This window comes from Cyprinodon tularosa, unplaced genomic scaffold, assembly GCF_016077235.1.
Source record: "Cyprinodon tularosa strain WSP-4 unplaced genomic scaffold, ASM1607723v1 ctg132, whole genome shotgun sequence".
Taxonomy (NCBI): Eukaryota; Metazoa; Chordata; class Actinopteri; order Cyprinodontiformes; family Cyprinodontidae; genus Cyprinodon; species Cyprinodon tularosa.
The window spans coordinates 655,001-668,744 of record NW_024038137.1 but is presented as its reverse complement, the minus strand read 5'-3'; the positions used below and the strand labels follow the sequence as shown (position 1 = coordinate 668,744).

The 13,744-nt window shown below is 37.5% G+C and overlaps 1 protein-coding gene across 1 annotated transcript in view; it reads right to left on the bottom strand.

Annotated features, from left to right (window-relative positions):
• Window positions 1–1,281: 1,281 nt before the first annotated feature.
• The window catches only part of hadhb (hydroxyacyl-CoA dehydrogenase trifunctional multienzyme complex subunit beta), a 12,814-nt gene continuing 351 nt past the window's right edge, over window positions 1,282–13,744 (bottom strand). The window contains exons 2-16 of the mRNA XM_038277537.1: window positions 12,730–12,802; window positions 12,508–12,549; window positions 12,033–12,129; window positions 11,863–11,907; window positions 5,609–5,708; window positions 5,430–5,517; window positions 5,050–5,237; window positions 4,767–4,947; window positions 3,676–3,797; window positions 3,400–3,479; window positions 3,258–3,305; window positions 3,017–3,104; window positions 2,841–2,915; window positions 1,778–1,942; window positions 1,282–1,676 (exon numbers count right to left, since the gene is read on the bottom strand). Coding sequence (XP_038133465.1) covers window positions 1,641–1,676; window positions 1,778–1,942; window positions 2,841–2,915; window positions 3,017–3,104; window positions 3,258–3,305; window positions 3,400–3,479; window positions 3,676–3,797; window positions 4,767–4,947; window positions 5,050–5,237; window positions 5,430–5,517; window positions 5,609–5,708; window positions 11,863–11,907; window positions 12,033–12,129; window positions 12,508–12,549; window positions 12,730–12,796 — 1,422 coding nt within the window. The 5' untranslated portion in view covers window positions 12,797–12,802 and the 3' untranslated portion in view covers window positions 1,282–1,640. The remainder of the gene's footprint in view (window positions 1,677–1,777; window positions 1,943–2,840; window positions 2,916–3,016; window positions 3,105–3,257; window positions 3,306–3,399; window positions 3,480–3,675; window positions 3,798–4,766; window positions 4,948–5,049; window positions 5,238–5,429; window positions 5,518–5,608; window positions 5,709–11,862; window positions 11,908–12,032; window positions 12,130–12,507; window positions 12,550–12,729; window positions 12,803–13,744) is intronic.

Sequence of the window (13,744 nt, the reverse complement as noted above, 5' to 3'; positions counted from 1 at the left end):
TCTTGAGACCAAGACCGATCTCGAGTACTACAACACTGTTTGTTTGTACTCGATATTTTCCGCTGGAAATAAATGATGATTCATAGATGCTAACTTTACCTTTCAACCTCAGGATGCCTGTCCATCATCTCGAATGAGCTTTAGAACTACAGGATGAGACAAAGTGTTAGAAATATTCACTAACTAGCGTTTGTTTTTGTGGTACAAAACTTCTGATTTGCAATTCTGTCATTTGATCCCATCTAAATGTAACATATTTTAAGTATTTAGACTGAGGAAAGAGTAATTATATTTTTGCCGTGGTAGAATGTCTGAAATAAAGAAACTAGCTCATTCTTAGCAAGTTTTAACTGATAAATGGCTTTCTGCATAAGTTTAGTTATTTGGTGGATTCATGTGACCCATGTGGGTTTACTACCTGAGGTAGGTGGACCTTTTCTTTTGTCTAATTACCTAAAACATTTGTTTTTAAACAAAACATGGGATTTCATTAATCCTTTTGCTTTTTAATCCATTCAACAAATGTTCAATTTTCAGTGACATATATACTCTACAACAAAAGGATTTCCTTTCCTAAAATAAAATAGGTTTACTTTTTTGTCAGTTTTCTTGCATCAGTTTTGTTGTGCAGTCCTGAACACTACATTTTGTCAGAAAGGAGTTAGCAATACTAGTAATTAGTTATATTTCTCTTTCCTATACAACTTTTTACATTTTGCCAGTTATTTTTGTTTAAGGGGTCAGAATAAATTATTAATAAAGAGACTAAACTGATTTCTTCTTACCTTTATGTCAAAACTGGTTAGAGATTAAAGTTCTAGTATATAAAATAAGATTTTTTGTTATTTCTGGAAGCAAATTCAACAATGAAAGTCCCAATTTATTTTTTTCTGTGAAAATCGCCTTATTTGACCTCATGTTTGACCTCTTGTATTTCATTGGTTTTAGTGGCTCCATTTAAATTACTGGAATTAATTTATGACTAAACATTTGCATCTAATTTTCTTTAACACCATTATAGCTTACATTCAATCAGTTAATATTCCTTTTTCATTCTAATACAATTTCCCTCTTCATAGAAGACAGCAGACACAAGCATATTTTAATCACTCAAATGTAAATATTAATCAGATTACTGCCTTGCATTCAATTTTAACCTTTTTAAGTTAAATGTTATTTCACAATTTAAAAACGTAAACAGCGTTATAATTGATTATTTTCAGATTTCCCCTATTTTTCTCCTCATTTCAGTCGTTCTAAAAACAAAACATTACAAACCCAGTAGGTATCATCACACCGTTTAATTCCAACAGTTTGTATGAAAAAAATATTACAGGATCTATAAACATTACGATCACCACGGCTCTTCTGAGCTTAGTTAGACTTTGCTATGTTACATTAGACTCAAGACAAAATGCTAAAAAGTAGTCTGAAAGACAAAACCTTCCTCACAGCATTGTGCCTGAATTGAACAGTCTCCAAGCTAAATTTAATTTACACAAGAGCCCTAAAACACATTTGCATCCAACCCGATCGATCAAGGCAAAATGGTGCATGAACATACACGTGACTGATCATGTATCAGCTGGTATGCTGGCAGCTGACATGATGAAGATTTAGGTTTGATTAAGGGATGTGCATTACTGGGGATAGGCCTCAATCACCATGGCATGACCCTGAAAGATGCAAAAAAACAAAACAAATGGGACAAAAATTCTTACAATTAAATATTTTTTTTAAACCACTTCTTTTAAGGGAAATTAATAGTAAAAGTTACCTGTCCTCCTGCAGCACAGGCAGCCACCAGACCATACTGTCCACCCTCCTTCTTCAGCCGATGTGCCACGGTGGTTACCAACCTGCAGCCTGTGGCACCGAATGGATGGCCCAGAGACAGAGAGCCCCCCCACAGGTTGAACTTTTCCATAGGTGGAGTCCCAACCTGCACAAGTAAGTTGTTGCAGAAAAAAATCAATAGTAAATTGCAGAATTATTTAGACCTGGTAAACCTTTTCTCAGCTGCATTTCATTAACCTGACTCCGCCAGATGGATTTGCTCCGCATATCCATCTGGAAACCTTCCGTTGAAGTAATTTTGGGAAGGGGCGAAAATACTGGTTAGCTGATTGGCCTATGTTGGTGATAGACAGGCCAAATAAACCAATCAGATCAACGAAGCTTATGACGTACTAACAGAGCAACGACAAAGAGGAGCCAATTGATAGATCAAACTCTTGCCGAAACCAGTCGGGAGAGGAGCAAAAACATCTTTTCCTCTGAGAAAAGCCTCCAGAGCAGTGATTTGCTCTTCTTTCAGTGAAGAAATACTGTGTAATTCCGATAAAACTTGCTCGGTAGCCACGCTAACGCTAGTTTCATCGGCTGAAGCCGCCATGTTCTTTAGACTGAACTTTCGCGCTTCTCGTTGCGTCACACCTCAACCCGCCTCAAAGCCAACGTTGATTGGATGTTCGTTTGGTGAACAGCTCCAAATTTTCTTCAACGGAGAGTCTCCAGACTGATTAGCGAGTGAAATCTTGAAAGCTCGGAAGATCAGGATGTGCTCACGAGGCTAGCATTTCATGTGATTAAACAACAAAAAGAATATTTGGTGCAGTGGAAGAACACAAAAGTTGTCGCGTAGGACATTAAATTGTTTCTCACTAAAATACCCTGAAAACAGTGAAGTATTGGATGGAAAAAGGAATGTATTGGAAAAGCACATCAAAGTGCTAATTACAGACTACCCACCTAAACTTACATATTTCTCCTTACAAAAAATAGTTGAGCTAAGCTGCATGGATCTATTCAATCGACAACTGACCATGAATTCTCTTTACCTTTGATTTCCTGCCCATGTACGTCTGGGCAAACCAATCAGAATCCATCGCCTTCAGATTTGCCATTATCTGACCCTACAAAACCCAAACACACAAAAATGACAAGATTAAAACACAGACAGGTTGTTCACTAATCCTTTAGCTAGATGTATTTACCAGAGTTTTTGGGAACTTACAGCAAATGCTTCATGATACTCAAATACATCAATGTCAGACAATGACAAGCCAGCCCGTTCCAGGACTTTAGGTGTCGCATACGTTGGCCTGAAAAATAAAAAAAATTGTACTTTTTGTTATTACGGTTCACATAAACATTTAAAAGTCACCACATGCAGTTTGAGATAAAATATTTGTAAATCTTTTTATTTTTATTTTTTTTTTTAGGATAATGTTTAAAGTGAAAATGAAGACATTTACCCTAAAAGCAGTTGGTCTTTGGGGTCCTGGGACACATAGACAAAGTCTCTGCCAACATGAAAGTATAAAAGATGAAGACATCCGAATTGAATTAAGGGTGAAAAAAAAAACTTCCCCGATACACAATTGAAGTTCCAAATACCTCAGGTATGCTTTAGGCTTGAACCCCATGGCCAAAGCTTTCTCCTCAGACATGATGAGAACAGCAGAGGCACCATCGGTCTGAGAAAACACAGAGAAACACGTCATTTATTTACAGCCAAGGGATACTTAGGCTAAAGGACAGATGAGATGGAGATACAATGGAAAATGTAAAAATGTAATAATTTAGAGTCAATAAGCCTGTTTTTTTTTTTGTTTGTCCATGACAAAGATAAATTATTTCTATCCAGGAAGTATATCTGAAGCTAGTGTTTACCAGGAAAGACGAGTTGGCAGCAGTAACAGTGCCATGAGGCTTGACAAAGGCAGGCTTTAGTCTGGCCATTTGCTCCATGGATGACGGACGAATGCCATTGTCCTTGGATACAATATCCCGCCCTGGAAAGAAAAAAAAAAAAAGAACATGGTTAAAGCTGAAGCAAAGTTTTAAAAAAAAATACATTAATTCATACATTACAATGTCTCACCATTTGTTTTTAACCTGCTTGTTTGTAATGTTTTGCAGGCAGAATTTATGTCATTTTTAAAGGGTTCATTTATATATCTAAAGGGTTTGTTGCTATGGTAAACAGGCTGCTAAACATTTTCTACATTAAAATTCTTTTCATTTCCAGACTATGAAATTAATCTTTTATCTCACTCTTAATCATTCTGATCAGCTTGGATCAGGTCTACCTTAAACCATGCTGCGCTTTTTTAACAGTTCACATCTCGAATGAGTTGTCCATACCTCACCTTGATTGCAAAAACCATTTTCAGTTAGTAGAAATAATAAAAAGTTGAAAAAAGTTGAAGGTCTTTGCTTGATATTAAGGCTAAATCAAGTTTGAGAAAAATCGTCGCTGTTATCTAGTAAGGTTTAAAAGTTCAAAAACAGTGCAATCGTGTATTTTTATTTATTTTTGAGTAAGCATTTGGGAGTTTTATCAATCAGCAGTTTAGAAACCAAATGAATACATAACAAAAACTCCAGACGTGGAAATTCAAAGAGGAACAGCATTTAAACATAATTTAACATGAGAAACACTCAGAAGCATTTTAATTTTCTAGATAAATGAGAAAGAGATCGACTCTCCTAAAGTTTTGCATTAATTTAGAAACTATAAATGAATGCAATACTTTATTTTTTGTTTTCAAGACACAAACTGTTTATTAAGCAAATTATCAGGATTTGATTTAGACCAAGGTTTTTTCCTACGTTCTACTATTGTATAAATGAAATGCATAAACTAAAACAGAACTTTTTAAATGTAAAAATGGTTATTAAAAATATAAGAATCAATGAGTAGTTATTGTATTTCTAGATCCACTAACTGCCAAGTGTGCTATGAAGGATATAGGATTTACCTGGAACTTTAAAGGAAATCACGTCCTCTAGCAGCCCGTTATCCTGAGCTTTTTTGGCCAGTGAGTGCGACCGCAGAGCGAACTCATCCTGCTCCACCCTGGAGACCCCAAACGCAGCAGCCAGACGATCTGCACTGTGGCCCATAGTCTCCGCTGTTGAGAACTCAGCAACAGCAGGAAGCTGCTCACACACAACCAACACCATTCATACTGGGTCACAGAAAAACAAAACAAAAACAAACTTTGAGGTTTGAATCGATGGAACCACAAAGTAAATGCTCACCTCTGGGGACAGATGAGCTAGCCGGATGCTGCCGAGCAGACTTAGCCTTTGGCCGATGGTTTTTGCCTTGTTAAGGGACAGCATTGTCTTCCTCATCTTTCGGCTGTGACGAATTGGAACATCAGACATGAACTCAACCCCACCTGCTACAACAGCGTCACACTGGCCGGCAGCAATCAGTCCAACGGCTGGAGAGAAGAGAGGAGGAGATCAAAACGGGTAGCATTGGAAATGACCACCAGTTAGGAGAGGAAAAATGAATTACATTTCCTTTCTTCAATATTTCCACCTTGTCAAGAAAATAAGGAGCTTTGCGAGAAATAAATTGCAAGACGCTACATTTTTCTAGTAAATAATAAACATCACTCATGGTTAAATACCTGAGGTCATGGCTTGGTTGGAGGAGATGCAGGCCATTGTGACGGTGTGGGAAGGAATCTTGTCTGAGAAGCCGGCCCCCAATGCTGCCTGAAAAACAAGGAAAAACACTTTACCCTGATGGGTTATTCTTAGACTTTAGCACTAGACCAAACGGGTTCAGCAAGTACGTCTGATGTACCTCTCGAGCCACGTTGCTGGTTTTGACTTCCTGGATGACTGTCCCGTATATAAGGTAATCTACAGCATCCTTGGGTATTCCTGTTCGGTTCAGCAGACCCCTAAAAAAAAAACAGAGAAAGAGAAAATATGCTACTCACCGGGTCGTCAGCACTGTTCAATGACGTTCCAAAAAAAGTTTCGTAAAGAAAAAACGTTCCTGTAGTGTTTTATTTAGCATTTTGTAAATCCCATTGAGTTCTGTTGGAATAGTCAATATCCCTCCGCCACCGGAAACGGAAAGGGGGCCTGTTTACGCTTAGTTGTAGTCTTTTCGCAAGGCCCAAGTGTTTATGCTTCACTCTGTGTACTCCGACGTCGAGGTGCTAACGTCTCTGTTAAACACTTTAAAAAACTCTGAAAATGGAATACGAAAGGTGGATTCTTGAGGAGGACATATTGGACTTTGAGTTTGACGGTAGAGGATACCGTCGCCAACTAGTGGTCTGGAGTGTGCAACGCTTCAGATTCGAACGGGAAGCGGAAGTTTATAAGCGGTTGTGATGTATCGGAAAAAATAGTTCTGGGATTTACAAAATGCTAAATAAAACAAGACAGGAACGGTTTTTCTTCACGAAACTTTTTTTGGAACGTCACTGAACAGCGCTGACGACCCGGTGAGTAGCATATTTTAAAAAAAGAACGTTTAAGGTTGTTTTAAGGACATTATCGGACATGCACAATGGAAGCCATTCTGAAGCAGCCAGGGGGGGATTCTGCATGAGCCAAAAAGCAGAGACAGGACCAATCGTCAAAATTTTGGTGTCGATCATTCGATTTCATCCTGGACACTACAGAAAATGGGCTAAAAGTGTTAAAAACCGGAATTCTCCTTTAATGTTATTCTAACATTAAAGTCAGAATTCTGAGATTAAAGTCAGAATTCTAAGATTAAAGTCAGAGTTCTGAGATTAAAGTCAGAATTCTGAGATTAAAGTCAGAATTCTGAGATTAAAGTCAGAGTTCTGAGAAAAAAGTCTGAATTCTGAGATTAAAGTCAGAATTCTAAGATTAAAGTCAGAGTTCTGAGATTAAAGTCAGAATTCTAAGATTAAAGTCAGAGTTCTAAGATTAAAGTCAGAATTCTAACATTAAAGTCAGAATTCTAAGATTAAAGTCAGAGTTCTGAGAAAAAAGTCTGAATTCTGAGATTAAAGTCAGAATTCTAAGATTAAAGTCAGAATTCTAACATTAAAGTCAGAATTCTAAGATTAAAGTCAGAGTTCTGAGATTAAAGTCAGAATTTTAAGATTAAAGTCAGAGTTCTGAGAAAAAAGTCAGAATTCTGAGAAAAAAGTCTGAATTCTGAGATTAAAGTCTGAATTCTAAGAGTAAAGTCAGAGTTCTGAGAGAAAAGTCAGAATTCTGAGAAAAAAGTCAGAATTCTGACTTTTTCCCCATACTAAATTGAAGTATAATTTTAAAATCAGTAAACTTTTTTTTTTTTTCCAGTGGCCCTAATCCTCTTCCGTAATGAGGGATAATGGGACTATAAGGGCTTTTTTTTTGTCTCCATATTTGCTTAGTTTGAGAGGGAATATTTTTTCCTTTCCAACCAGAGGATTATAAATCAGGTCCAGAAAATAAAGAGCCTGTAGAGAGATAAATTCAGTCCGTCTGTATTTCCAGCTCCACAACACAGTAATCACCCGATTAAGCAAACAGGACAAACTTGACCTCCTCCACTTCTGGTCTCAACCAATAAATAGATAAGTGGGTTATAAACACTGGTAGTGGAAACACCTCAGCTTTCACCTTTCTGTCATAACCACAGTTTTTTGCCTCGCTGTATGAAGTCTTACAGTCTTGTTATTGCATAATGTCACACCGTCTGTTTTCCAAAATTCCTTTCATTAATTGAAATACGGCCAACAATCATATCTCCATTTTAGAGTATATCAAATGTATTTATTTTCATTTATTTCATGTATGATTTGTAGGTTGCGGAAGTTCATAATACTTTACATTTTCCTGCTCAGGGAATAAAAATGACATCACACAGAGGTCAACTTATTATGGCCACTGGTTACAACGATGGACAAGGTTCAGGAGTTATCTTCACGTCACACAGAGATAGAAGCATTACTGAGGAAGTAAAAAAAGAAAAAAGAAAAAAAGTTTCCAAAACTAAAAGCTAAGGAACAAAGAGCAGGACCCAAGCCATACACTGCAAACATAAAAATGTAGAGTTTGTTAAACTCTTAGGTTCCGGGTTCCATTCTTGGCTCGGGATCTTTCTGCATGGAATTTGCATGTTCTCCCTTTGCATGTGTGGGTTCTCTCCGGGTACACCGGCTTCCTCCCACCCTATGCCCGCTGTAAGGTTTAGTGAAGGATTAATGATCTTATGTGGGAGTTATTTCCAAAGGACCTCATAAATATTTATAGATGGCCTGCATCTCCTCTTGACTCTTTCATTTGCATATTCAAATGTGAAGACCTCCGTCTGATTCTTTTTTTTGTTGTTTAACTGAATCTTGGTTCAAAAACAGGATGAATCAATTCAGAAAAGGTTATCCAGAGATCTCATAAAAAAACACAGATATCTCATTCCCTTTACCTTAACTGTAAAGAAAATCTTTGGGAGAACAACAGAAAAAAGGAGCAAAAGAGCCAACCAAGTCAGCAAAGATCCTTCATTTTTCAAAAGAATAAAATGTTATTGAAGACTGTGTGCTGTCAGAGCTGTTCTATGAACAAAAAAGGGTTGTACAATAATTTCTTTCAAAAGCAGACTTCCAAGAATTGCACCACCAGTAACATTGTTAAAGGAGTAATCACCTAAAAATCTTACTTTTTCATATTAAAACGTGTGTTGCGTATAACCTTCTATTACCCCATTTACACTACCCTTTAAAAAACCGTGCCGAGACCGGACCGGTTTCGAGCTCAGTAACTGAGATAACTTATTGTGTGTAAATGGAAAGCAAACTGAACTGAACCGAGCTAGACACAACCGGACCACGCTAACTGCAGACCATTTCCAGTCGTGGGCTCAGCTTTTCACTGGCTCGGTTCTCTGATAACAAGAGCGCACAAGCAGAACGCGTCATCTCCGCCTGGCTACACATCCCAATTTACACTCCATTCCAGTAGTTGGCGGTAATGCCCCTCCGGAAGTTGCTTGCCAACCAACACAAAACAGAAGAAGAACAACTATAACTATACATTTACTTTAAAGTAAATCCACGAAAGGTTGCCGTCTTCGTCTGACCCTCCGCAAACACCGAAGTACAGCAATAATAATAAAGCATAACTTTCTGAATGTAACGGGCGCCGCCATTTCGATTTGCTTGATTCCGTCCTTCTTCGTCTTCTTCTTCTTGTGTTTTATGGTGGTTGGCAAACAACTTTTGGTCCATTACCGACTCCAACTGCTTGATTTTCTCCTTCAATACTGGCAGTAACACTGCAGATCGTCAACAGGAGGCAAGGAACCTAGATAACATGATGTGTAAACGATCGTCAGAACCAAGCTCGGCCCTGTTAACTGATCCGAGCTCGGACCGGTCTCGGCATGGATCGGTTTTTCAAGGGTAGTGTAAATGGGGTGTATGACTCTGTGGTGGAATCAGCTCTCCTCTACACTGATGTCTGCTGGGCCCCTGGCAGCACAGGGCAGGAAAGAGAGAAACTGAAGAAATTAGTGAGAAAGGGCGTTTCCGTCCTAGGCTGCGCTCTGGACTCATTGAAAGAAGTGGCTGACAGGACGGTGCTGTCCAAGCCTACATCCATCATGGACAACACCTTCCACCCTCTGCAACAGACTGTAGAGGGTGGAAGACCATGTTTGTAAAAAAGGTGCGCTACCGCAGGTCATTCATCCCTGCTGCCACCAGACTGTACAATGCGACAATACACCGGCAATAACTTGTGGAATGTATAATGTGTCATGATTATTTAAATAACCTGTGCAATACCTGTTTCTGTATATTTGACAGCTAGTGCAATAACTATATATATATTAGGGCTGCAACAACGAATCGATAAAACCGACTTTTAAAAGCGTTGGCAACGAATTTAATCATCGATTAGTTGTGTCGCGCGATTAATGCGTCATCCGCCGCTGCCATCATCCCGGGGAAGAAAAAAAAATATCGCAGAGCGAGTCAGCGCCGCAGTTGCACTGTTGCCAACTCAGCGACTTTTCAGACCCCTCCAGCGACTATTTTTTTAAAAAGCGACTAGCGACAAATCTGGCGACTTTTTACAGTGTCACTGGCGGCTTTTGGAGACCCTTACGTGAAAGCATGCATCGTTCCTACTCTTGTCCTCCAGCGGCAGCTGCTGCCGTGGGGCGCCTCCCCCATCCCAACCCCTTTCTCCCTCTCTCACAGGAATCCCTCTCAGCGCTGCAGTCAGAGCCGCAGGATTTTAGTGAGGAGTTTACCCTCAGCGTCCAGACTGCAAATGAAGCGCGCATGCCCCGGGATTGACGGCGCAAATTGATCACAATAATTAAAATAGCCTGCGCTTTGTAAAGTGAAAAAAGTCGTAACATGCAACTTTTGTAAAAACAAATGGACATGGCACGGAAGCACCACTGTTATGACGCAGCACCTGAAAAGAAAACACGTTGGAGCCTTCAATGGCAGTGAAGAGAGCTGATCAGCAGGGTGAGCGACCATGCTTGTTTCGTTTTAAAGTGGGGAAACGTAAGTTAGTTTCTCAGGTAGCTCATCTGATGCTTTCCTTAGCTTGTTAGTAGGTTACAGACGGTGATAAGGTTGGCTTCTTATTTTACTTTTAATTTCATTTGAATTAGCTTAAGCAGCGTTTATATTTTCTTTATAAATAAATTAATTTGCAAATTATGAAGGCAAGGCTTTTAAAGTTTAAATCTTCTGGCAAAGATAAAGTAAAGAAGATCCTGCAATTTATGGAAGTAAAGCAGAATAAAATCCAGCAAGATCAGTAATATGTCAATTAATTATATGCCACATTCCCATGTAAATTGGAATTCTTTGGAGGATGTGTTCTTTAGCACCCCTAGTTCTCTCATTTTTATTCCAAATACAATTTATAATTTGAATCACAGGGCTATTTTTATCTCTATGGTTAAGTATTTTCTGAAGTAGCAACTTTAACTGCTGTACTTTCCTGTCTTAAAAGGCAGAACTCTTCTAGTCTAAAAAAATCTCATTTGTTGAAATGGGGGGACCTATTGTTTGAACCCCTTAGGGGCTTTAAAAAACAAAAATGCCTGTCTCTTTTTGCGCTTTATGAAACTAAGTACCCTATATTTTGTGGATGTACAGCTACATTTCTCATGTAAGTTTGCGTAGTTTTAACACAAACATTTATTTTTCATATTGCACCAGTACAGTTAATGAGAAACCTGTACTTGTGTGCTTGTTTGTTCTGTCTAAAATGTTTATTTTGGAATAAAGAGGTTAATATAAAAAATATTTTTTGTCCGATTCATCGATTAATCGAAAAAATAATCGGCCGATTCATCGATTTTCAAAATAATCGTTAGTTGCAGCCCTTATATATATATATAAATACCCTTTCTATATAAATCTCCTTTGGCACCTGCTTCTTCTCTTTTGTCTATCTGAGCTGATATAACAAGTACACAGTATGATGGTTAATTAAATGTTGAATTTGTCCTGTTTAGCATGTTAACTTTCTGAAATGGCTTCATATATATTAATAAATCAGCAAAGGATAAGTATTTTTTTAACTTTGTGACAAAATCGATCTGAGGTTAAAGCAACACAGGGGCGCTGGACCTCTAATTTTCAGGTTTAGCCCCCTTAAAAGCCATTGGGCCAAATTAAACAGTCTTCCTCCAACAGCAGGTAACTGGACCCATAGATTGAAAAGTCATGGAGTAACTTGTAAAAGACAAGGCACGTTCACTGCTCCAGATTAAATCCTACATAAGAACCAACAATATTCCTGATCAGGTAAGGGTTAAATCGGTTTTGTAGGCTAACAACAACTTTTAGCTTAGTTAGCTTTCACGTTCAAGTGGAGCTCAGATAGCTGTAAAGAGGCGCTCTGGGTCACAACTTATTTAGTAATGGATCGATCATCAGAAGAAACAAGGCCCTCAAATGCATTATGCTGTATATTAATATAAAAAATCTATTTTATCCATCTCAAATTAAGCTAATCAGTGTTGTGTTGCTTTAAATTACATAGAATGCTACATAAACTGTTTTTTCTAAGTTGCATTTTGTATTAAAGTCAACTCGAGCACAAACTTACTGAAGAGCTGCTCTGGCCAGGTCATGGGGCATCAGATCTGCATACCTGTCAAAAAAGGTGAAAAGTAGATTTCATTATTTAACTTTAACCAAGTAGTGCGGACAATTGATTTGTAGAAACCAACAATTTCCACAGACTCGAAGATGTGAACTCAGTTTGAAGAAACTCACGTGGTTCCAGACATCAGGAAAGGGGTCCGAACACCTTCTACCAGAACAATGTTCTTCAACCCAGGACGAGCCAGTGTCTTTTTGCTCTTTGTTTGAGCTGGAAAAGGAAATAAAACACAAGCTTATAAATGCAAACAGTGGTCGACACATCATTAACCATTCTTATTTATGAGAAGTTGTCACACTTTATGTTTTGTTAACTGCTATAGAATAGGCAGTGCCTTATAAATTAACTGCCAAATAACCTCCTAATAAGTAAATTTACACTAGTTGAAAGCAAACACTGAAAATTTCAATTAATTAAATTATTTTCATGAATTTTAAACAAATAAAATGTTTAATTAAATATGCATTTGATAGCAATCTGGGAAAAAACCAAATCCCCTCATGCTGTTAAATACAATTTTGCTGGTTTATACAGTAGTACACATTTTTTAAGAATTAACTCTATAGTTCTAATAGTAGCACTTGTTACCTTGAGCCTGGAGTTGCGTTGTTGTACTGAGAGATCGGACAACTGACAGAATAAACAAAATAGTATTAATGATATATCATTTTATTAAACTATAATATTTGAAAGGATATATAAAAGAAAACATGACATATTGGCAGTGGATTTATGTTTATCTCAAGCCAAATCAAAGAGAGTATTTAGCATATCATAGGACTTTAAAAAAACAAAAACAAAAACACTTACGAGAGCGCACCGCCCAGGAAGGACTGACAGCGCCAGTCCGCGTTGTTTTCAGCAACATGGAGGCCATTATGATCTAGATTTAAAATAAACATAAATATACTTTAAAGTTGAGCCAGATGTCTTCAATGAAAAAGAAACCATGACTGAAGAAATGTACATCAAAAATAAAAAAGTAATCAGCAATGATAGTATATCACATGGGAGTGTATCATATTACTGTAGATTTCACACTTTTTCAGACACAAACTTTAAGGTGGCAATCCTTTTAGTGCATTTAAGATAGAAAAGATCTCTACAAATTTATGGAAGATATTTCCATGTTAGTTAGGCACTGAATTTGGAACCAGCAAATTCATAGTAAGCAGGTAGGAAAGATAAATGGACAGTAACAGGAGAACAGATGTATGGACAGATGCATGAAGAAAACTGATGGGATAATAGAGAACGGATGGAACCTTTAAAGAATGGGATAAAGAATAGCTTAAAATGATTTAAACAGTTATGTAATATGTAATATGCTTTATTACACATGGTAAGCTAGATTTTTGTTATCATTTAACAAGTTAATATTAATATGTAATTCCTTAAAATTACAAAGAAAAACAACAAAACCATTCTATAGATTTCGTGCCAAGTTACCCATCAACACATTTTTTATACAAAGCTTAACATCAATAATTGGCCTTAAATCTTTGTTTCCCTAAAGACAATAGCTTTTTGATAATGAAATGAACAATAATGCCGTATAACCAAAACACTATGCACTTTAGTTTTGCCCAACATATATCATACAAACAAGTATCTAAAGCATCAAACTGCTAATATTTATACTACTATTTCAGTTCCTTTTTGAGTTTATGATACTAATATTTATGTACGTCAGTTTGACAGGTCCCTGGGTCACCCCTGCCCAACACCCTGCTGCAGCGACCTTTCACCTACATTCCTCTCCTACATAATGACTGAGACAAAATCACCAGAATCTTTGTCTGAAACGGTTTCATATAAATACGTG